Here is a 25,808-nt window from a genome sequence, read left to right as displayed (position 1 = left end):
ATCCTAATGGTTTTTCATAAATCAGTTAATATGGTGAACTACACAAGCATATTTTCGTAATGTTAAATCCTTCTTGTATTCTTGAGCCAAGTTCAGTGTGTTAGTAATTAGTATTTTTTTTTCCTTATACATTATGAGGCTAGGTGGGCCCAACATAAACTACAGTGTGAGTGGCAAGATGTGCAGAGGGGAAACAGGGAGAGATTGGGAGCAAGAGAAACAATCCAGTGTTATATCTATCTTTTACACAGCAATTGTAGTCCTTTTACATTTATTATATCACATATCTTTTGATTTAGTTTTATAGTTTTGGTTTGTGCTTTTTATTCTACACTTTCTATGCCTTTAAATATCTTTTTCTGGTTTCTATTGGAACCACTGAATTATCTTTATTCTAATTTACTCCCTCTATTGATTTGAAAGTTAGATTAAAATTTCAACATGTACCTTGATTTAATATCTAAAATTAATCAATATTTTTACCCTCCTCTAAGCAATATAAGGATCTTAGAATTCTTTGATTTTTGCTTTCCCTTCTCAACCTTCATGTTATTTCTACCTAGATTTTTATTTCCATTTGCTGTTATACTCCAAATATATTAGTAAGTTTCCTGTTGTTTTATTTTTTGCAGTTTATACATGCTGATATTTACCTATATGTTCACCAATTTTTGTTCATTATTCTTTCCTAAAGTTCACTATTTCCTTCTAAGTTCAATCTTTCTTCCTGAAATATATCAGTTAGTGGTTATTTCAGTGACAAACTCTTTCAAACTTTGTGGAAAATATCTTTATTTTTCCTTCACTCAAACAGAACACTAAGTTGAGAATGTTTTTCTCTTGAGACTTTGGTAATAATGTCCCCTTGTCCTCTGGCTTCTGTCATTGCTGTTGAGAAGTCTTTCCTCAGTCTTACTGCCATTCTTCTGCAGGTAACTTGGTTAAAAAAAACAAAGCAATGAAAAACAAACAAATAAACAAAAAAACCCAGTTTGATTGAGATATAATTCATATACCATGGTAACTATATTTCCCCCTTGTTGCTTTTCTGTCTAGATTTTTTGACTAACTTTAATATTATTGTGGGAATTCTCTCTCTCAAAAATAAACAAACATTTAAAAAAATGTAAAAACTCTCTCTCAAAAATAAATAAACATTATTTTTTTTTTTTTAAAGGGGCGCCTGGGTGGCTCAGTCGGTTAAATACCCAACTTCGCTCAGGTCATGATCTCGCAGTTCATGAGTTCCAGCCTCTCATCAGGCTCTTTACTGGCAGCTCAGAGCCTGGAGGCTGCTCCACATTTGTGTCTCCCTCGCTCTCTGCCCCTCCTCCACTCCTGCTTGCTCGCTCTTTCTCGCTCTCTCTCTCTCTCAAAAAGAAACATTAAAAATTTAAAAATATTATCGTGGGAATTAAGTAAAGGAATATCACCTACGCACTAAGTTAGTGCCACATATAAATCTTCATTTGAATTGGCCATAATTCTGAGCATATAGTGGTTACTAATAAACACTATATTTAGCTGAAACTGGCACCAGAACTTTAAAAGAAGGTGGTATGCTCCATATCTGTTTATTTTCATTTAGTCCTTTTTCCCTTGTACTCCATTTGTATAGCTTACCCCCTCCCACCCCCGTATCCCACGTGTTCTTCGCACTCGACATGAGGCGGCTTGCTATGCTTTTTTGTTTTTCTTTGCTCTAATCTCTGCTATTGTGAGTGCCTAACAAGGTTAATATGCTGCTGCTGTAAGTATTATCATTTGGGATGTAATTATCACATGTGGCTAATCATGCACATGCTGAGAGGCTGGGAACTTGTTGTTTTTAACTGGAGGGGACATCTTAATGATAGTTTTTGACAAGAACCATTATATGTGTGTCTATATACACACATATACACAATGCAGTAATGCACTATAGAAGGAGACAAAGTGAAAATAAAGTTGGAGAAAGAGAACCTGATAACAAAATAGCTAATATATTTTTTAACATAGCACTTGTATGAGTAACATCAGCTTGTTAACCTCATTTAATAGGGAAGGAAATGAAATTCAGAGAGGTTAAGTCAAATGTTGAGGCCATGCAGTAATTAGGTGGCAGGCAGAACAGAGCTGCTAACTTGTTAGTGAATTGCTTTCCCATGAAGCCAAATTTGAAGCATAATCAAATGTTTCTAATTCTCCATGGGAACTTTTTCAAAATCATTTGTAAATGCATATTAGGATTTCTTATGTCCACCAGATGCTATAAACTGCTTTTTTTCACCTGGACCATCCTCCATGCACAGATGTAGAGACTATTCCTTGCCATCAGTTTGCAGACTAGCCTATACTACCTTAACAGCAATAATGACAATATTTTTGAACACTGGCCACACATCCTAAATGAAGTATTGCCTTGAAAATGCCTGGCATGATTCTTGTCACACTGTTAAGATTAGTTCATGTTCTTACTTCATTAATATGTTGTTTCTGAAGAGGTCTATGGGATAGTTTCAGTGATTTTCAAATAGCCCATTTTATCATCCCTAGACCACCTATTATTTGGAAAAAAACACAGCAATTTATAACATGGGCATTTTCCAGAAAGATAGAAAAAGATATATAGATAGATGTAAATATAGATATACAAACCTAGCTAGCTAGCTAGTTAGCTCTACCTGTCCACTCATCCATCTACCCATTGGATGAACAGAGAAAAGGTTAATGTTGGAAATCAAGCAGTGCCTTAGCCACATACTTTCTCTTGGGATGGATGTGGTTTATGGAGGGTGTTACAGAAGATGCCCTCAGGTGTAGGTGCTTGGTACTCTATCCTGTCCAAGGTTGAGTCAGAGGAACAAGGTTGGACCTTGAGATATCAACATAACCAAAAACAATGTAATTCCAAACACAGACGCTGAGGCTCACGTTTTATTTTTACCCACCTGACCCAGCTGAACTATTACAGACCAGACTAGGCTTTCTGCCCAATATTGTAGAATATTCAAATATTCTGTATTTGAAATATTTGTACAGTGGACACCCATACACATTATGCCCAGGCTCTTCATTTGTTATATTTTGCTTTATTTGTGTTATGGACTGAATGTGTGTATTCTCTCAAAATTCATATGCTGAAGCCTTAATCCCCAATGTGATGGTATTTGGATGCGTGACCTTTGGAGGTAATTAGGTCATGAAGGTGGATCCCTCATGAATGAGAATAGTACCCTTATAAGAAAAGACGTGAGAGAGATGATTTCTTTCTCTGCCATGTGAGGACACAGCAAGAAGGTGTCTGTCTGCAAAGTAGGCAGAGGGGTTCTCACCAGGAACCGAACTAGATGGACTTTGATCTTGAACTTTTCAGCCTCCAGAACTGTGAAAAATACATTTCTGTGAAGTCACTTGGTCTACGGTATTTTTGTTGTAGTAGCCCAAACTCAAACAATTTTCTTTCTCACATATCTGCATTTATCTACCCATCAATCCATCTTAGCCATATTCATCCTTGCTCTTCACCCGTACCTAAACATTTCAGCATGCATTTAACTAACCAGAGTTCAATACTTTGTTTTTTCTATTTTAAGGTACAATTTACACACAATAAAATGAACAAAACTTAGTACCGTCCAGTAAATTCTGACCAATGCAAACACCCATTTAACCCATACTCCCATCAAAATATAGAATATGTCCATCACCATGGAATATTCTTTCACGTCCCTGACCACTTCATCTTGACAGGCAACCACTCTTCTGCTTTTTTTCACTATAGATGAGTTTTGCCTATTTAATTTTTTAAAAATCTTTTAATGTTTATTTTTGACAGAGAGAGAGAGACAGAGCATGAGCGGGGGAGGGGCAGAGAGAGAGGGAGACACAGAATCCGAAGTGGGCTTCAGGCTCTGAGCTGTCAGCACAGAGCCCAGTGCGGGGCTCGAACCCATGAACCGTGAGATCATGCCTTGAGCTGAAGTCAGACACTTAACTGACTGAGCCACCCAGGTGCCCCTAGTTTTGCCTACTTTAGAACTCCCCATGAATGGAGTCATGTAGTAGGTATCCAGTATGTTTTGGAGATCCCATGTTAATTTCATTCTTCTTTAGTTGTTGAATAGTATTCCGCTATATAAATATATCTTAACTTGTTTATTCATTCATGTGGACATGAGGGCTCTTTGCAGTTTTCATCATGATGAATGAATCTGCTCTAAGCATTCTTGTCCAGGTCTTTTCTTCTCCCCCTCCCCCTCCCCCTCCCCCTCCCCCTCCTCCTCCCTCTCCCTCTCCTTCTCCTTCTTCTTCTTTTTTAATGTATGGGTAAATGCCCAAACATAGAACTGTTGGATTTTCAGTGCAAATTTAGTTGTGTAAGAAACTTCCAGGACTTTTCCCAAAGTGGTTGCTCCATTCCCACGAAGAAAGTATTCTCCACATCCTCAGCAGCACTTAGTGGAATCCACACTACTTTCAGCCATTCTAGCAGGTGTCATGGAGACTCACACCTAAGAATACTCTCACTAACTCCTGCCCATGAAAGCAAAACCTGCCTCTCTGACTTCTCTCCCTCAAGGATTTACCTCAGCAGTTGAGAAGGGAGCCTTACGTTTCAGTGGTTTATTTCTTCTAAGGCCCCAATAGAGAAGAGGACATCCGTCTACTATTTGCCCATCTTTCCTCTATGTTGCTTAGGAAGAAAGTTTAAAATATCTTAACAGTCATCAACTGGATCAAGTTGGCAAGTTCAAAGTTATCTTTTGTTTCATGATATATTTTGAGGCAAAAGATTCTCACTTTTAAATCCCAGTCTTTCTCCCAGCTTCCAGCAATATTTAGAGACTTCAGTATTCAGAGAAGAAAAGCTCCCAATATTCAGGTTCAACCTCTTCTCTTTCAGGCTTTCTGGAGGACCATTCTTCGATTATCACAGCTAGTCTGTAAAGCAGGGTTGATGCTCCCTCTTTTTGGAAGAGGGAACTGTCCCTGAGTCCAAAGTCTCACGCACAGGGTTTTAGGACCCTCACACAAGTATTCCCACATATGCCTCTGCCCTGGCAGGCAGCACCTCCTGGCAGACTCTGACCTCTGATGCAGGGCTCTGGTGGCACCTCCCGCCCTCCCTCTGCCTTGTGGGGACAGCGCACTTGGCAGTCTCCCTCGGCCACCCTCCACCCCCAGCTTGCATCCTCTTTTCTCTCCCTTTGTTCCAACTTTGCTCAGTTGTCTCATAAAACTCCTGTTCTCTCTCTTATTTTCCTCCATATGGGAACTAAAAATGTAGCCTAAGCTTGCCTGATGACTGCCAAAGTAGTGTGTGGCATAATAAAGTGAGACATCATGAAGAACCAGTGCCATCAACATCTGAAGCCCTTGAAAGTACCAAGAGATCCCTTTTACAATCTCCACAAAGGAACCTTCTACTTTCTCAACCCCTCCTAATGAAACAGGCTTTTCCTCAAGTACCAGCATTCTACATAAAAAACCTTTTGTCTTCACTACTGGGTTTCTAGTTTAACGAATAGTGTCACGGCAACATTGTCTCCTATTACTTTGGTTAAAAAGATGCTGCATGTTAGTTAGGGTTTAAATTAAATTGTGACACCATGTCTATGAAAAATCATGTAGGAAATGCCAAACTGACTTAAACTCCTGGAATAAGATCAGTTTCTAAATTAGGACTTGCCTTTTTTTTTCCCCGATTCAGTTTTAAATATTTGTTATAAGAATTTCCTCTCTGGCATGTTTTCTTTTATAGAGAAATGTATAATGATACATAGTGCCATCCTCAACATCACAGCTTTCTATGTAGTATTTCTACCTAGAAAGTGTATATGATTACAATCCCATTTTACAGATGAGGAAACTGAGATTCAGGATAGTTTAATAACTCCCAGCTAGTAAGTGGCTGAGCCTGAATTCACTCCTTAGTTTGTTAGCCTCCAGCTGATGCTTTCTCTGCCACCATACTGCTACCCTCTGCACAGCTGAAAGCTTCCCAGCATGGACTGGAATAGGTCATAACTGTGTAATTCACTTCCCCATCATTCTCTGCAGCTCCACCATGTTCTTCCCAAGTAATTGTCCAGATCTCACCAAATTTCAGGAGGATAGGGAAAGAAACTGGCAAAAGTCCTAAAGGAAAAGCAGTAAACCCAGATAGAACTATTTAAAAAAAAGTTGTGTCTAGCAAAGAGACTAGCTGTGCAACTAATAATCAGCACCTATGATGCATTTTAAATAGCTCTCACGTGGCCAGGAGCATCATCACAAAATATGGCCTAAGAACCTGTTCTCTTGTGGTCCAGAGGACTGGATTTTCCTTAGTAGCTTGTTCTAATGGTGTTTAATACAGACTGACTAAAAGCTGCAGCACAGGTAAAGACTAAGAAGACTAGGAGCCTAGATTTGGCTACAGAAGCTGACCCTTTTCTACCAGCTTGGCTGGCTCCTCACCTCATGCTCACATGTGAGGCTAGAGTCCATCGACTGACTCCTGCAGTCTACCAAGCTGTTATCCACTTCATCCTTATTTCAGTAAGACACCAGTCCCTGGGGCAGACAGGCTCACTAGCCCTCCACTCTACTCCTTCTAGTTTAGCCTCTGAACTTGAAAGGCTGGAAATTCAACAACATTTTTCAGACTCTCTAGCGGCTTAGAATTCTAGACACAAATTGGGTTCCTCTGCTTATATGTATTTGCATGAGATCTAGAGGGCAGAAATGAGGCAGAAACCATCTTCCTGCCCTCTTTTAAGCTATTTTTGCTGACAATCATGAAAGGAGAGCTAATTTTTAGCAGCATTATTCCAATGCTCAATCTCCAACTTCTTGGGTACTGATAGGCAGTTGTGGCTGTTTCCAGCAGTATTTTTATTCTGGCTTTCTAAACCCAGGACTTCGGCTATGGGAGTGTCTTGAGCCCCTCTTTCCAGTGGTAATCTCCAAAATGGTAGTTCTCTTGGTAAGTCAGACTTGTATTGCCCAAAATCCTTCTCGTCCACCTCCTCCTCTGTCAACATCATAACCACTAACATTTCTTGTATGCTCACTGTGTTAGGCACTTTGCTAACTGCTTCGTAGAGATCATTTTATTTAAACCTCAAAACAACCCACGAGGAAGGTACTATTAATATCCCTTTGTTCCAGATGAGTCTACTGAGATTCAGAAAAAAGAATTAAATTGTACTGCATCATAGCAAAGCCAATGGGTAAGTGGATAGAGCTGGAATTTGACCCCAGATTTGCCTCACTCCAAAGCCTATGCTCTGCCTCTTTAAGGTATTTGCAGGCCTAGAGCCTATTAGCAGATTTTAATTGCCCATACACATTACGTTGCTGAAAACATACCACTTTTTTCCCTTTGACAATATACATGTAGAGGCCAGCCTATTTTGCATCAAGATATATCCAGATATCAAAGAAGCCTTCGATTTAATGAGATAGAAATGCATTTTCAATATCCAGAGGTATCACTTTGTAAAAAAATGTCTAAGTCATACCAGGATAATTTCTCTGTAAAAGTTGAAGAATTAACACCAAAGCAAACACAGCCTTCTACTTGCCTCTGGAAGGCCCAGAGCTGGGGGTACAGACATGCACTTACCAGGCGCTCTATTAACAGCGAGGTTTCGGAAATGGCTGCCTTTGATCATTTGCACAGATAATCGCCCCGTTGTGGCATTGTAGGACAGCCCCACCAACAGCTCTGGCGCCCCTCCATGAGACAGCGACTGCGTGGATGAAGCACTATCACTGTGAGAAACTGCAGATGGGCTGAGCGGAGACTCTCCACTCTGGAGGGGAAGAACAACAAAGAGTCCATTGGCCCACGCTGTACTACTCTCTTACAGAAAGCCGATATTATGTTTGGTGAAATGGCGGCCCAATCTCGACTGCTGCCAAAGATTACTAACGGCGCACTTGGTGTGAATGATAATGGGCCTGGGGAGCGCAGTCATGGATGAGATTCCCTGCATTATTAGCTGACATAGTTGCTTCAAGAGCCGTCTCCATTCAATATTTCCTCTCTAAAGACAAAACGGACAAAGATGTTATTACCAGTGTAAATCAAACCCTCTAAGATATGTGAAGAGCTAATAATACATTTAATATAGACCAAAATTCCCTCCTGTGTAATTTGTGCTTGAATGTTTCTATGGAACCCATCCACTCTAGGCATGAGTTTTGTTTCTGTTCTCTGCAGCTTCCTGATGAATGTAGCAATACAGGAGGCACTTTGTCTTCACTAGAAAAAGAAATGACCACTACTGTCTACTACCACATAGAACATTTGGCCCCTAGCTCTGCTTCCTAGGGTTGTCAGCAATATGCCAGATGCTACATTTTTCCCCCTGAGGAAATGAATTACATTGAAAATGAGCACTTTTATGACTGCTTCGTAAAAAAAGCCAATGCATGGACTGTGGATCTCAGAGACATTGCACTCACCAGGTGAGCCTAGGGGGGAGACTGTGCTTTCGGTCCTGTTTATTCACACACATGCTTTTCCAAAGTACCCACATTTATACACCAGACATATAGGGAGGAGAAGAGCAAAGTAGGCCAGGATGTTGACTCTCACTCAAGAAGCATGCAGTGGGCAATGGCACTGTGAGGGCAAGAGAGCCAGCCTCCCAGAACCACCAACACCTCCGCCAGAAACCAGCGCATCAGACTTAGCTCACAATTTCTTCTCAACATCTTAAATCATTTCCTAAAACTTCTTAGCAAAACCCCAACAAAATACACACGTTAAAAGGAATTAAGTATTCTTCATCTGTAGGAAAATATCCTATTTGCCAGGCCATGGTAGAGCCCTGGGCTTTCAAGAAACACAATTTGTAAACTATAGGGCTAGCTGGTTTTGATAGGTACCATATAGCCCCAGCTGTCAGGTTTATGATAATCCAACAGCAACATATTTGCTTAGTCTGGGGTAAGGATCGCCCCTCCTCTGTGTCTCTACAGAAGCATCCACCAAGGCACCTATCACTACAGAGCTTGCCTCTCCCATCACATTTTGAATCCTTACAAATCACTCGGTCTGGTGCATAGACCAATGTCTGACATGTAAACATGCTCAAGAAGTAACTGATGAATGGAAGAATTTTTACCTTAAAGTTCTTTCACACGGGCATGTCTTCCCCACTCAACTCTGTGGCCCCAGCACAGGGCCTGGCACAGAGAAGTAGGGGTGTGATCATACCTATTCTAATGCCTTCTAGTGCATGTTCCTTCTGACCTCCTCTCGCTTCTGTTTTCCATGGTTTCAAACATACTTTGCTCAGAGTTTACGAAAAAAGAGGGATTTAAGCAGAAATGAGACATGACCTGGCTTATGTTTTAAAAGGCTCATTTGGCCCCTGTTTTGGGAATAGTCTGTAAGGGGCAAAGCAGGAAGGTCACTAGGAGGTCATTTCAGTAATCCAGCAGAGTTAGGTTCTGGTTATAGTTTGAAGATAGAGTCAATGGGATTTCAGGTGGAAAGGAGAGAAGTCACAAATGACTTCGAAGGTTTTTCACAACTAAAAGAATGAAATTTCCTTTAGCCAAGATGGGAACGCTTCAGGTAGAATAGATTTAGGGAGACAAGTCTGGGGATATTAATTTTGAGACATCTATTAAAAATTTAAGTGGCTGGGTCTCCCATCACTACACTCCAGACTTTCTGGCTCTTTTCCTCATCCTGAGAACAAGCTCCTTCCCGCTTCTTGATGCCTGCATGTGCCATTCCCTCTGTCTGGAATCCTTGCTTATCCACATGTCACCAGTCTTGTTCCGTGTTTGATCACCACTTCAAAGACACATTCTCTGACTCTTCTAAACCAACAGCAAACTCTATCACTCTCTCTCTCCCCTTGTGTACCTGGTCTGCTATTGTTTCCCCTCCTCTACCAGTCAGGAAGCTCTTGAGGGCAGAGGCATCACCTGTTTTGTTCTTTCCTACATCCCTTCTGCCTATATAGTACTGGACATAGTAAGCGCTCAGTAAACATTTTTGAATGGATGACGGATTGGCCCAAGAGCCCAAGATTGCTATGTGATCTTTTTACATGGTTTTTCAAAGGCCCACATACTAGATGACACTTAACCCCCAACAATAGTGGGTTTTCCATCTTGTAGACATACACACCACACTGTCCTTCCTCAAGACCCCAGCAGGGATGCAGAGGATAAGATACGTGGGAGGAGGCCAGTCATATGAATGGCAGGTCTTAGAAGAGGCTGGAGATCAGGGCTACTGTTGTAGCCTACTCAAACACACGTTAAGGAGCTCCCCTTGAAAGTCCCATCTTTGAGATTCATCACAATGCACATTAAGGGTGGGAAAGGAGGAGCATCGTCAGACTACAGGTCAGTTATTCACAGGTTAAGCCCTTCCCCCACACTGTTGCTGTCGTTTCCAGAAATGGACAGGGAATACATCCATCAGCTTATAGGGAAGATGGGCACAAAAAACCCATTGTACCATGAAGTGCAAATCATGGCTTACAAGGATGAGGAGAGCCAAATGGAAAATTAAATTAAGGTGTTTGAATTCACAGGCTGAATGTACTAAATCAAGAGCTGACAATTCCAGATCCTTGAACATACCGCATCATTAGCAGCACCATTTAACATACTCACACTGATATTGCTTCTTGGCTCCAGAACCAGAGTCACTTTCATTTCCCCTTCTGGGTTCAGGTGGCTGAGATGGAACAGCTTCTCTCCCATCATTCTCTCACGGGTCATCTTGCGGGCAGCATACAGGCGGAAGCGGATAGCACAGGCAGCCACATCTCTGGGCTCCAGCTTGGTGAAGGTGACCTTCTCCTTAAAAACAGGGTTGGGGCCTCTCTGTATGCTTGTCCTTCCCCTCTGTTTCTTACTGGGCAGCAGAACTACGTGAACTTGCCAGGAGTTGACACCACTTCGGTCCTTATCTGGGAGGCCCTGTGCTCTCACAATGGTCACTGTGAGCTTCTGGCTGGAACCTTTATATTCAAAGATGACATCCAAGTCACCACATTTTGAGATGGGCTCCAGGGCCCCAGTCGGCACCTGAAAATTGGCCCCATCCTGTTCCTGTTGCAGATAGAGGAAGAGATTAGGAATGGAAATGATAATGCCCAAATACATTTTGGTGAGATAGAGCCCCTCTGTGCTCCATCAGAACACTGTACTTTTTGACTGCTAGCACATATCCCTGTTCACTAGAAGGGTCTGTTTACTGGTGTATGTCTCCCTTAGATTGTAAATTCTTTGGGGGTACAGCACCTGGCATAAGGTGAATCTTCACGAATGCTTTTGGAATGAATGAACAAAGCTTTTATATTTTACAAAGTGTTGTCATATACACTCTCAAAAAGCACACCTGACCACTATCATTGAAACCGAGGTCTAAAGTCTAAAATTAGTCACCTATACAGCTTCCAAGAGAGAACTTTTTCTGGAGTTCCCAGGAAAAATGGTTGAGCCTGGGCCTGTGCTCCAAGAGCCAGGACTTCCTGCAGATGAGAATCCTAATGGGGGTCACAGACAGGTGATTCTTCAGTAGATTTTCCAGCTACATGGGAGAAAATGCCTAGGGTAGAGCTTCTCAAACGTTTGTGTGGACTTGAGTCACTCAGAGTTTCTGATTCTGTAGGACTGGGGTGGGGCCTGAGGCTCTGCATTTCTCAGGTCACAAGGATGTCACCACTGGCCTCAAACCATACTCTGAGTACTGAGGGTTTAGGAGGGCATCCTCAGCAGCCACTTAGCAAACAGCAATACCAGATGTGGAGATAGAACTCGGGTTGAAATCATAACTCTACCATGGACTGGCTTTTTGACCCTGGCCAAATAGGCCACCCTCTCTGTGCTTTAGCTGAAAAATGAGCATTAAGATGCCTATTTGATGGAGTGTTACAGCGATATTTTAAGAGAGATGGAAAAACACCTGGCTCAGACCAGACTCCATAAGTACCTATTCCCATCAATGGACTGATGATACCTATTTTCAAACATGGCCCCCCTCATTATACAATATCACCCTTCGGCAACAATTCACCCATAGCCAGTCAGATCTGATGACCTCACTGAGAACACTGAACTGAGCTGATTATAATGAAGTAGTCTCCAACAAACTATAAAGAATGTCAACATAATTTGATTTTTTTCTATGAAGGCATGATACTTACTCATAACTAAACTTTGGCCTGATTCTTATTATAAATCAGAACCCATTCTTATTTATGTGACTGAACACCAGACTTCGATAATCTAAAGACTATTTTAAAATATATGATAAAGCACCTCAAAAACGTGCATTCATCATCAAAACTTCCCCACAGAGTCGAGGTGAAAGTGCACAGTTCACTGGAATGAGACATCTTTAGGTGACCCAGGTCTACCACTTACTCTATGACATTGGACAAGGTATTTAATCTTTCCACTTGTGGCTTTCTTCAACAGTAAAATGGGGGATGAAACCAATTACAGGATTGTTGCAAAAATTAAAGGACTTGACAAACAGGAGACATGGAATAAATGTCTTCTCTTTTAAAATGCACATTCGTCTACCAAGAAAATGTAGGCTTTTGCAAAATAAGGGAAGCTCCTTATATTCTTTCCTCAGCATGCATTCATGTGAGAGTGCTTCTATTCAGAGGTACTTAGTTTCAAGTGATAAAAGTGGTTGCTATAGAGACTTCTGAATACAACTGACTAGTGTAGATTTAATATTAGAAGCAAGTCTCCAAGGAGTTAGGCTAACTCAGAAATCAAGTCACAGTCTTCTGTTAAAACTCCCATCTATTTTAGCCTCCTCTTGATCATCTCTATATTGCTTGCTGGATCAGAAGTAATCAGGGCTAACATCTACTAAGCTGTCTCTTGTGCCAGGTACCATACTAAACACTTTATGGTCTGCAAAAGCCCACTTTCAGGCACTTCAGACCTTCTCGGCCTCACCTTTTGTTGCAGCTTTCCAGCAGGCACAGACTGTTGGGCTCTAAGTAGCTTCAGCCTGGCACAGCCCAACAAAGTCCTACCGCTTGTCCAGGCAATGCAACTCTCAACTCCCACCACAGGCCTCTATTGATGTCAAGGATTGGAATGTTACAGAATGCTGCATGGCATTCATGTATATAAAGTCCAGAGTGTCGTGGAGGTTAATGCCCCAGGCAATAAACTTGTGTCCCCTTGGACAGATGTCCTGAGATGAGTTAGCACAGCTTCTTGCAGTCCCACAAGATCAAGCCATGAGCCACACTTAGTGGTGGCCAACTTGATTACACATTCTTATACTGGCTCTCCCTTCTACCCTGCTTCATTCCCCCCCTTGTCCCTCACTCTTGTTCTCAGGGATTGTACATCCTGACAAAACAGGCTCTGCTTTTTGGGAATCTACCTAAGAAATGTTATCTTTTAAAATATTCACATTAACCTAGCAAGGTAGGAATTTTAATATCTTCATTTTGTGGGGGGAGGAAACTTAAGGCTTAGAAAGACTAAATAACTCACTCACTGCTCCCAACATCATATGCCCTACCAAGGCTATGCAGGATTTACCAGTATTAATGCTCAAAATCCCAAACCTTAGACTGAACCATGATGACTCCCTTCTACCCCCCCTCCCCAAGCCTCTCACCACAGCTATTTATATTTGTAGTAAGTGTGTGGGGTGAGGCAGGAGTAAAAGGAGAGATGGAAACACATTCTACTTTGAATTTCACATCCTTTTAGGTCCCTGCTCTTCATAATAGTTAGCAGAAGTTGTCAGCAACTTCAATGCCAAGGTAAAAATATTCTAGTCAGTGACTTATCTCTCCACTTATCCATCGGGCTATCTATTCAGACAAATGCTCACTCCACCTGCAGGTCTGTGCTAAGCCCTTTGAAGGTGTCTGAAACAACTCTCCTAAGAACCCTGCATAAAACAGAGCTGTAGGCCCTAGCCAGGCTCTGGACGGGGACGATCTGAGCTGTGGCACAGGGAAACTGGGCTCTGTGGCCCCTTCCTGGGTTGATCTGAAACAAAGATTTGTGAAGGCTGGTATTTTTATAGCAATTAATTATTTCAACACACTTTACCTATCACCAGGCAACTAAAGGCTCTCCTCATGCGGGTACTGTTAATACCACTAATCCATCTGACCTTCCTGCAAGGTAAAAATCTCTTCATTTTTATCCCCATTTGGCAGATTTTAATTAACTTCTCAAGGCCAACCAGTTAATCAGTAGAAAGCAGAGATGAAAAGTGGGACACCTGCCTCCCTGTGTGCTCAAAATCACCAGCCACCCGTCCATTGTCTTCCCTGCCAAGCCTTGGGTCTGCAGGAAAAAGTTGACGGCCTTTTCCAGCAGAGAAGAGCGGTGCTCAAAAATCCATCAGCCTAAAGGGTAGTCACACTGTATGACTGGTTTCCTTCTAAGGCAAAAGAAATGATTCCTTTAGCTCTAAGATCCTGATTTTTCTCTAAGATGGGAATACTTGTGCCACGTTGTCAAAACCCTCGTAGGTTTAAAGATTTTCTATCAAATTGAAAGCCTTTGAGTTTTAGTAAGATAGTGTTGATGTCATCTGTGTGGCCCAAAGTAAACAGACCTGCAATATGTTCCCGATGCCAGATACACAGGGGAAGACTGGGTTCTTAATACAGTTAAGAGGCAAATAAATCAATTCTTAAAAGGCAAGCTAAGCCTGCAAAGCAGGCAGTTACAGGAACTGCCTCCGAGCCGCATCTGAGGTTCTACTGTAGGAGCACCAAATTACAGTTTTTGTCTCAAAATAGATAGGAGGTTGAATGGAGCACACAGAGATGTCTGGGTATTTTTGGAGTCTGAGAACATTTAGTGCTCTCAACACCAAGTCTTCTATTACAGCTCTGTGAGTCAGGCAGATGGGAGGTTACCTGGCAATTCCAAGCCTGAGGGAGCAATTATCAAGAGGACAGAGTATCAATAGGCAGGTAAACGGTTTCTGTTTTGTTTTTGTGTGAGAATCCAAAAAGAATATTTTTAAACATTCAATGTTATTGTGTGGGATTTGATAGGACTTGTCAGCAGCAAATCAACTGGGAAGCATACATTTTTTTCCAAAACTTACAAGGTTAATAGCTTTGGGTGTCTCTATATGTAGGACTGCCCTTGACAAGCCACAAACCATGTATCTGCATTACTGTTTCTCATCCTCAGCCATGACACCAACATGTGGGCGCACACATACACACACATACACACACACACACACACACACACACACACACACACACCTCCTTATGCTCTCTCTATACACCCCAGTGCATCAACTATAAGACTTTGGAACATTATTTTCTGTGATTTTTTTCCTTCTCCTTGATGAGCATCTGGTGTGTATGACAGTCCAGGTCCTTCTAAGAGCTTCCACCTGGTTATTTTCTCAAGCAGACCGATGTTAACAAAATCCATTCACTTTTCTCCTTCCTCTTGCCCCACAAATTATATGAATATTTTATATACATATATTACATATTTCATCAAAATTAATTTCAAAGTAGGCAGTAGACATTATTATTTAATATCTCCTAATGTTATAGAATCATAATAAAAGACATCTAGCTAATAAAGAATAACTATAAATGCCTATATGATAATGTTTGTAAAATCTTTATCACAGTGCCTGGCACATAGTAATTGCTCAATAAATGGTAGTGTCTGTAATAATCACCTCCAATCATACTTCTGGGTGGTTAGGAATATTCTGGAGTAAGTTTTAATTAAAAAATAAATTTAGAAGGAGCATCTTTTATCAGAGGTTTATTCCAAAAAGCAAAGTCAATGGCCAGAGGGTCATCACAAACTAATGCCATCTCCTAGATCTTGAATTCAATGCAAATCTAACAAACATACTTATACTGCAAGATATTCATCATATTTTGCATCATTTCATTTGGAGGGCCACTGTATTTTAGTTTAATTTTCAAGTAATTCTCATATTCAAATAATTATAACTCAAGATTGGGGTAAATAAAAATCAACTCCACTTAATTGAAACCATGAAGGAAATAAACCAGTCTTCTCTAAAGAACTAAAAAATCTTTTATATAAACAAGAAGCCTGATTGCTGCTGGGTCCATTCTGCCACTCTTCTTTTTTTCCCCCACTTTGATAGAAATTTATTTATGATTCTTTTATTGGTATACATAGGAGCTGTGACTTAGTCACCTGAAAAAATTTTATTTCTTATAAATAAAGGCTCTTTAGGTCTTTGTTTTTCAAGGCATTGCTTCCTTTCTAGAGAAATTTTTTTCTTAAGACATGAGCAGGAAGAGGAAAGCAAGAACTCACTAGAGAGCACCCAATACTCAAGCAAAGAAAGAATGGAAAACAAATAACTTGCCTCTGGACTCCACATGGAGCTGCTGTCAGTAGCATAGGAGTCTTCAAATCCCCGGTTATTAAAAGCTGTCTCCAATTCCAAGCTGCCTTCTGTGGACTGGCGACTAAGGTTGCGAGGCACACTGGTCTCTTGGGGAGATGCACCCTGGTGCCTGGTGTTTCCCACCTCACATGGGGACTGTGAGTGGGCAGAGATGGGATCATCTTCACCATAAGACAGAGTCTCAGAATAGTTTGGTTGGCTGGCTCCATCCAAACCTAAATATGCAATAAGGAGACTATTTCAAATGTATTATTATTTTACACCTTTTTACCTAGAGAAGTTGAGCAGTAGCAACAACACAAATCAAGATCTCAAAAACAGAGGCACTGGGTGGCTCAGTCACCAGGCTCAGTTCATGATTTCAAGGTCGTGAGATCAAGCCCCATGTCAGGCTCAATGCTGGGTGTGGAGCCTGCTTAAGATTCTCTCTCTTTCTCTCTCTCTCTAAGTAAAAAAAAATCTCAAAAACAAACCCCATCAAATAACACCTACAGAAATATAATTCCATCCACAGAGTGGATAAACTTGGTCTAGATAACCAAAAAGACCATTAGTTCATTACATGGAATATACAAAGGTTTAATACTTTCTAACAATATGAATATAAAGGATGTGTGCTTATATTAAAAAAAAACACATTGGCATTTTGTCTGAACTAATGAACACAAGACTTTGGGGATGGATCTAGAAAGCGAGAACAACAATCTACTATGGAGATCATACTGTCTCCTGACTCTAGGATTCTTCTTTCTCTGTTTCACATTCACCATCTTACCCTCTCCTTGAAAGGCTTCAGTGGTTCTCTCAAGTAAAAAATTCTTGACTTGATCCATGGAACACTGGACTTGGATTCAGATGATCTGTGTTTAAAACCTAGCTCTGTGTTAAGAATTTACACAATATTTGGACTGTCCGAACTTTTGTTTTCTTATCCATAAAATGATAAGAGCCATCACAGAGTCATGTGGGCACATGAAATAATATCCACCTGGCAGCCACTAGGTTTTCGATAAATATTAGCCTTGCTTGTTTGTCTGACCCAAACTAGCCTCTTCCAACCCTATAAACCCCAATTTTCTATTGCCTCCCACCTTGCTGTCACCTGTGGCCCCATGGGCTCATGAAAACACAAGTTGTGTATTTCTTTTCACGATGGTCCCCAAACCCCCTCTCCTCTCATCTTTCCTTTCCATCCAAAGTCCAATAACTCCTGAATCTTCCCTGACTCCTTGGACTCAGTGTTTTCCCCTGACCTTGGTGTTATTCTGTTTTCTCTTTCAGCCCTGCATCATCTGTGCATCCCCTTCCTCTTCTTTAAAGTCTAGGTTACCCTCGGACAGTAAGGAAAAACTGGCAGAGTCTTCCAAAGCAATAGTTTTCACCCTGACTTTCCTCTCAATGACGTATTCTCTCTTTGGTCTCCAATCTCCTCCAGAAGCCACAATCCCAGGATAAGAGAAAATTAGAGATAGAGATGGGATGAGTGAGTGGGATGACAAAGTAGAGATGATAAATTCAGCTCTCATTTACACGTTGTGTGGTAGCAATCGTTTCTGCTGTTGGTCTTAAAGCCTCAGTGAGAATATAAGCTCCTTGAAGGTACTAAGCCACATACAGATACGTTCTAGTCTTTATCCACCAGTGGGTTTCACTAAACCCTCAAACAACTTTCCAGGCTAGGCAGGTAACAAATAATTGAAGCATCCAGGTGTGCAGCAATATGGAATAGTGGTGACAGTAGTTTACCAGACAGTTTATGACTCACCTGCAGTAAACATGCAAACTTAAAATTATATTATCACCCTATGCAGACTATACAAAAACATCTTTAGGTGGTCTTGGTACTCAGAGCCCAACTTCAGACTCCTGACTTGGGATTTTGCAACACCATGGCAATCCACTGAGAAGTTCCCCTATCTGCCTTGTTATTCTTAATAATTCAGTGCAGTCCCCTTGGAAACACTTTCATAGGACACCATAACATTTTTACATTCACACACTCAGTTATTTGGCAAACACACTTTAAAAAGACCACAGAAAATGACAGAACGAGAGATACTCCATATGCAAAACCCTACAACATAAAGCAGAATTTTCTTCTAAGGCTCTAATTAGCACATCCATTCCTCATATACATGAACACTAAAATGTCCTATTAAACAGTGGGTCATCCATCAACGTGTGTAGCACCCAGCAGGATTTCAGCACAAAGTCTAACTTTGCCAAGAAATTACCCCTATAAAGCTGTCTCATGACTTTAACTCCTACAGTGATAATACCTAGATCAGTAATAAGGGAATTTTCAAAAGCTACATTAAACCTTGAAAAGCTATTCATAACCAAAAAACATAAGAACCATATTAATGTAACAAACCATTTTCTTTGACAGACAAGCAAGGACTGAACTAGAAAAGCAAAGCTAGGGTACAAGTCACAAGGAGAAGGAGAAAGAAAGAGGATTCACCATCACATAAAGCCATCTTCCCATCCCGTAAGTTAAGGAAGATCATGTCACCTTAAACACATACAGGAAAGTAATTGCCTGTTGTCAGAGAAATGTGTCCTAGCTTCCTAGAAATTATAGGCCATAATTATGTCACATAAACCATATTTATTTTAGCAGAAAAGTTTTTTGCACTTTTTAATCCATATCCCACCTCGCCATGGCATAACCCTATTATCCAGTTACTTTATTTTATACTCCCAAACCCTTCCCTCCCACCACCACCCACACACATACAAATACTTTTTCTCACCATCTACGATGATGGTCAGTTTTATGTGTCAACTTGGCCAAGCTATAGGCTTCAATTAATTAATCAAACATTAATTGAGGTGATACTATGGAAGTATTTTATAGATGTGACTAAAGCCCTTAAGCAGTTGACTTTAAGTAATGGAGATTATCCTACATAAGCCTTAAGAGGAGAACTGAGGCCTCTCTGGACACAGAGAAATTTTACCTGTGGATTTCAGAGCTCTATATTTCTCTAGCCAGCTTCAGTAATAGCATAGGCCAATTCTTTGCAATAAATCTCTTGATATATATATCACCCTGATATCACCTTAAAAAATTATTCTTATATAAACTCTATCCCCCATGTGGGGCTTGAACTCATGACCCCGAGATCAAGAGCTGCATGCTCTGATTAAACCAGCCAGGCATCCCAATATCACCTTGAGATATATATATATATATATATATATATATATCTCAGATCCGAGGTGGATCACTTCACGTAAACCCTCTTTGACGTTACTGGGGAGACAGTGTCAATCAATGTACCACACTAAGTCAGATAAGTGAGACAAGAGAGAACCTGCCAGGAACATGAAGATAGCATTTTCTTGGTTCTAATAACCTCACTATTCCATCTAGAATAAAGAACCTCACTTGAAACATGAAACCTTTACTTTCACTGGTTGAACATTTTGAACATATTTTTAAAGTGTAAGAATTGTCTACAATTAAATTTTATTTTAGAAAATCATGTTTAAGGTAGAGTGAAAGGGACATCTGGGTGGCTCAGTCTGTTAAGCCTCCAACTTCAGCTCAGGTCATGTTCTCACGGTTTGTGGGTTCAAACCCCGCGAGCCCTGCACTGGGCTCTGTGCTGACAGCTCAGAGCCTGGAGTGTGCTTTGGATTCTGTGTCTCCTTCTCTCTCTGCCCCTCCTCTGCTCACTCTGTCTCTCTCTCAAAAATAAATGAACATTAAAAAAAATTTTTTTAAACAAAAAAGGTAGAGTAAAAAAAAGCTAAGTAGATGCAGAACAGACAAGAAACCCACAAATCTTCTCTGGGATGAATGCTTAATCTCTTCCTTATTCTTTCTTGCTGGAAAATAATTCACTGATCTAAAGATGAACAAAAAGAAGTGACACAGAAAAAAACATTATGCAATAAAAATTACATTAACATTTCCATGGCATTTGATAACCTAAAATTTAGCATGCAGTTATCCCTTCCTATGAAAATCCTGATTTTCTTCAAAATCTACAAATAATTTACTGCATTATCCAATGCGGTGTTCTTTTCCCTCCCTCCAATAGCGAAAGTAATTTTATCTTTTCTGTCACTATCTGTCAAAAATTTCAGAATCCCCAGTTATAATTGAGGTTATTGCTAATTCCAGAAAGGGTAAGTTTGGAATGGTTGTCAGAACTCTCAGAAAAGGAGCCATTTGTATAAATCAGAAACTAGACATTTGGGCTTCTGGGAAATGGGGCCATTAGCTTTTGAATGCAACACGCTGCTCCCAGGGAATCAACTGCTATTAACTTTCATTAGCTAACATTTGCCCTCCTGGTGGAAGAGGGGAAGGCTGTGATGTAACACCAGCAAAAGAGAAAACAAGAGAGGGAGTAAGGAAATGACGGAGGGCAGTAGCTACCGCTACTATGCTTTGGTTACATCACTCATTTATTTTTTCTCTTACCTTGGGCTAAAAGGAATAGCAATAAAATATGTTATGCGGCTCATATCGGTAAGTAAAATTACATGATGGATAGCAAATTGTTATATTTCTGCTGAAGAATAAGGTCTTTTCTGTATATTCTTTGTTGCTGTTCTTTTTTTGGCCAGCCTTATCCACCTTGTCAAGTCAGAAATTTCTTCTCTGTTACCTTCTCTCAATCCCAGGCTCTCGTTTTTCTCTTTCTATTGCTAAGTGTGGAAAAATATGGAAGACCTGCAACTATGCCTCCATTGGTTTGACTAATCACATGTCCAAAGGAAAGAAGGAAAAGATTAGAGAACTCAGGTCATTTAGACTGGGTCACTAAAGTGGACAATGTTCTTTTTCTCTAGCTTTTTACCAACTACAATTCATAGACCTTTCCCTGTTTCAATAGCCTATGCCTATTCAGGGTTCCAGGCATAAAGGACTCAGAGAGATCCCTGACCTTCACTAGAAAAGCACTAAGAAATAATGCACCGTTATTTCTCCAGGTTATTTTGTGTACGTGGGGGGAAAGGAGGAGGACTCTTAACAAGGTCTACCTAGTGTAACAATTCACAGGCTGTGCTGATCTACTTCAGAGTATTATTCCCTCCCCTTTGTGGAAGGTACTTAGTCTGAAGACATCAGAGAATGTCAGAACACTTTGCTCTAGCCCAGCAAGCAATTCTCATGTGGCAGAGGATGGAAACAGAGGGGTAGGATGGGGGGCGGGGGGGGGTGGGGGAGGGTAGAAACTACAGAAAATGAGGACAAATGTACAAGGTATGTACATTGAAAAAGGCTATTTGATATTATTGTAAAACATATATTTATTTGAAAGATAAAACACACATATTGTTTTAAGAACATCGACTACTAAAAGAAAGTTTCCAAAAATTTTTCTGAGGTCATATACATATATGGAAAATAGACTCTAGGATTCCAAATGAGAGAAAAATGACAGGATCTCAATGTCAGCAAACAGGTAGGTGAAATATTTGTATTTATCAGAAGAGAACAAGATTTTATAAAGCTTCATAAATACCATTCTAATTCTAGCCATCAGTGTTCAAAATATACAAAATGATAACCTAAAAGGAAGGAAGGGGTCCCACAAATCAGGGGTAAGGATTTTGGTACTTCTTATTCATTCCTCCCAGTTCCCTGCATGACACCCCCTCTGTGAGGTTGGTAAGACCCCCTCTACTCTGTTTCAGCCTCTGGGTCTCGCCCCCTTTTCTTTTCCTCTCTGGAGCCTCAGATACAAGTGTAGTAATCAAGTGACTCAAAGCTGTTCTTATGATTGTCCATCCCTGCTCTAGATAAAGGAAGGGTTTCATGCAAATACCTTCACAGGCAGACACTTCTGTGTTATCCTCTTCATGGGTAGAGAGCAGGTGGCTGAATTTTGATTTCTGCTCCAATCCCACCTGTGTGCCTTTCTTAGATGCTTCTGAACGAAAACTCTGGGACCGGGACACGGAAATCTCAAATTGTTTGATCACCTCCTCGTCACTGTCAGAAGATGTACATGGCTCTTCATCATCTCCAAAGCTGTTAACTGGGAGCAAACAAGAGCCATGAGTTTCATGGGGGGCCCACAATAATACAGAGATAGATAATTTGGAGAAACAGAAGAACATGGATGAGGAGTCTGGATAAAGCAAGCCCACACCAGGCAGAAAGATTTTAGAGCATTTATTGAAACACAAATTTGAGCCCAAAGGAATAAATCAGGAAAAGAAAGCTTACGAGGGCAAGTAGAAATATATGACTAGAACCCGGGAGGAAACATTGGGACGCCCCTAATTGACATAATAAGACCTCTTGTTGAGCAGGGAGGCCCTGCTGATTTCTTGTGTTGCTGACGTGCTTATAACTGGGAACAGGACATTTGACTTACATTCATTCTAGTCAATGAGGACAGAAAATATGCTCTTAGCCTCATTTCTATTATTAAAACACAAAGAGCCAAGCCCCACTCCAGAACAGACCTACTTGCAACTGAGATCTTCCAAAAGTATCCTAGTTTTGAAGAGACACCCATAGTAGTATATGTAATTTAAATGAAACAAAACAAAACTAGCTTATATTATTGTGTTCCGATGCCTTTCTCAGCACCAATGACCCAACTCAAATACCCTTTGAATTATTTATACCACTTTGTCCATATCAGCCCACTGGTCCTTTCAGCTTCTACAATAAGCGAAGATAGTTCTTCCCTTTGAGTTATTTGCCTTTGATGTTCCTTCTACCTGGAACTCTCCTGCCCTGGTATTTACCTGGCTGGTTCTTCTCCTCTCACCACTGAGGTGTCAGCTCCACTAAACTCTTCCCCATTGCTCCACCTTAAGCAATTCTCTTTATTTCTCTCTTCTCCCCCATGACTTTCATGAAAATAAAGACATCACCTGTTTTGTTACCTGATGTCTCTTCATTATGTAAAACAATGTCTGTTGCATAGTAAGTGCTTAACAAACACTTGTTAAATATTGAATAAACTGATGAAGATGTAATGCTTTCTCCAAGCCTGAGCACCTCTTCCCCCCCCCCCCCCGCCCCCCACACACTCACCCAGGGTTCCCTGTGCCTGGACTAGTTTCCTCTAGCCCTCTAGACTAGTCAAGAATCTAGCTCATCATCAGGACTTGCCATAGACATCACTTCTTCCAGAAAGCCCTTCACTGATCCCTTAAATAAGGTTCACGGCTTCTTCCATGAGCTCAGTCCTGCCCTATCAGTGCTCCGTCCACCTTTGTGACAGATTTACCTATTTAATTTCCAACCATTCCACCTAGCCTGCACACATCAGGAGAGTAAGGGGCACAGCAGACCACCCACCTATGTATCCCTCAAGACCCTATCTCTATGCCAGGCACATGGGAGGCTACTCTGTAAATATTTGCTGAAAGTAAATTGGAAACAATAAATAACAGGAATTATTTCTTAGAGATTTGCTCCTCCAATCCAAAGTCATATAGTAATTCTGGGGAAGGGTATGGTTGTTAATTCACAGATGGGTCCTGAAGATTCCATCTGATTCAGAAGCTAAGAAGAAATTATAAAGCCATTTTGTAAGTGAGAGAAAATACTTTAAGTACCAGCCTGATCAAAACATTTATTCTCTTATTTAAGAATTGATATTTCTGAGTTTGTTAAGAAGATATGTAGTAATAACAAACACTTATTTGTTTGTTTTTTATGTGCCAGGAACTGTCCTAAGTCCTTACACATATTAGCTCACAGAATATACATGAAACACCATTATTGTTCTCTTTTTCCAAGTGAGAAAACTGAGATAGAGATGTCTACAACGGCTGACAATAATACTTCCAATAAGGGGTAGAATGGAGATTTGAATCAAGGTAGCCTGTCTCTAAAGGCTACATTTCTAATCATTATGCTGAAGAACCAGAGAGAGAGAGAGTGGAAAGAACTCTCTATGCTCATATCAACTAGCTCAATCCCTGTGGTCAAATCCTTTAAACACTCTGGATCATTTCTGATGTCTGGGTCATTTCCCAGATCTTCTCTAGATCTATGTTTTCTGCCTCCAAACTTCCTACCCAACAAACATGTATACTGGATCTGTTTTGTTTTTTATGGAGCAGCTGGCCCAAGAATACAAGAGCACATCGCTGTCAGTTCACTCAATTTTGTTGGCCGTGACCAGCATATGGTAAGACCTGAAAAGCTAAGTGTCAAAACATACTGGATATGCCAATACTAAAAAACCATCTCAACAGAAAATGGTCATAAGGGGCAGTCTTCCCATGTCTCAAATGCTGGGAAAAGCACCTGTTGTGGGATAGACCATCACATATGGGAGAGACCCAGAGACCAGTGGAGCAAAATTGAATTCCCTTCACCTTTAGAGCATAGGACCATCTAAGCATCCGAGAAAAAGTTAGGAGGATATGTGCATGGGAGGGGTGGTTGGAATAAGTGTACATGGGAGCTCTTTCCAAGTGTGAGATTCCATTCCATCTGTATCACTACATCATTTTTTAAGATAAAAAGAGAGAGAGAGGCAAACTATAAGAGACTCTTAAATACAGAGAACAAACTGAGGGTTGCTGTAGGGGAGGGTAATGGGCACTAAGGAGGGCACTTGTTGGAATGAGCACTGGGTGTTATATATAAGTAATAAATGACTAAATTCTTCACATTTAAAGAAAAATTTTTAAATTTAAAATAAAATAAAAATAAATAAAATGTAAATAATCATAGTCATCAATTTCAAATTGAGTTAGTCCATGGATCTTTCTTCATCTATAAAATCAATAATCAGAATTATTAATATTTTTTAGACTTCATTAATTTACCATTATTAACCATAATTCATTCTTGATTTTTTTTCTCCAGTGAGTCATCAATCATCCACAGAAAAAAGATTTCCAATTCATTCAACATACACTATATACCAGGCATCTTCTTGACTTTGCGTATATTATCCCACTTAACCACCATAGCAATACCAGGAAGTAGGGATGATTCTTATTCCCATCATAGAGATGGAAAACAGAGGCACAAAGCAGTTAAGTAACTTGCCCTGGGCAACAAAGTAAGCAAAATAACACAGTGGGACTTAAACATAGAACTTATGTTTTTAGCCAATGCGGATATCAGCAGATGTTATTGTGTGAGAATACTCGCGCCATATCTAGTTGTCAGAGTTGGGCCAGGGTGCCCAGCTGCCTCCGCCCAGGAAGTTGCTTCCTTTGAAAGGAGAGAAGAGCAGTGAGTCCACACGTGAGTGAAAACTTACAGGAAGGCTGCAGTATAAGTGGCCTATGGATCCTTGGGGGATTATAAATAAAACTGCACATACTATTCTAAGTCTTACACCCCAAGGATCTCAGGGAATTCTCCACCTAATAACAAAACCTGCCATCCATCCTAAAAACCACTGAGTAGCAATAGAAGTCCCTTGTGGTGCTATAACAATAATAAAAGCAATCCCATATAGAGCATGTATCATGTGCAGGCACT

At 40.6% G+C, this 25,808-nt stretch overlaps 1 protein-coding gene across 8 annotated transcripts in view; it reads right to left on the bottom strand.

Moving 5' to 3' along the window:
• Positions 1-25,808, bottom strand: part of SYT16 (synaptotagmin 16) — a 260,098-nt gene that overhangs the window by 18,548 nt on the left and 215,742 nt on the right. For 3 of the 8 annotated variants that reach the window (XM_045451183.1, XM_045451177.1, XM_045451181.1), the window contains 5 exons: positions 22,165-22,377; positions 16,334-16,590; positions 10,615-11,055; positions 7,592-7,781; positions 807-936 (listed from right to left, as the gene is read on the bottom strand). In XM_045451183.1, the coding sequence (XP_045307139.1) occupies positions 807-936; positions 7,592-7,781; positions 10,615-11,055; positions 16,334-16,590; positions 22,165-22,377 (1,231 nt within the window). Of the gene's footprint in view, positions 1-772; positions 937-7,591; positions 7,782-10,614; positions 11,056-16,333; positions 16,591-22,164; positions 22,378-25,808 lie in introns of those variants that run through there. The other 5 variants (XM_045451184.1, XM_045451178.1, XM_045451182.1 and 2 more) reach the window with 3 other exon arrangements.

This window comes from Leopardus geoffroyi, chromosome B3, assembly GCF_018350155.1.
Source record: "Leopardus geoffroyi isolate Oge1 chromosome B3, O.geoffroyi_Oge1_pat1.0, whole genome shotgun sequence".
Lineage (NCBI taxonomy): Eukaryota > Metazoa > Chordata > Mammalia > Carnivora > Felidae > Leopardus > Leopardus geoffroyi.
This window is presented reverse-complemented; position numbering and strand designations above follow the sequence as displayed.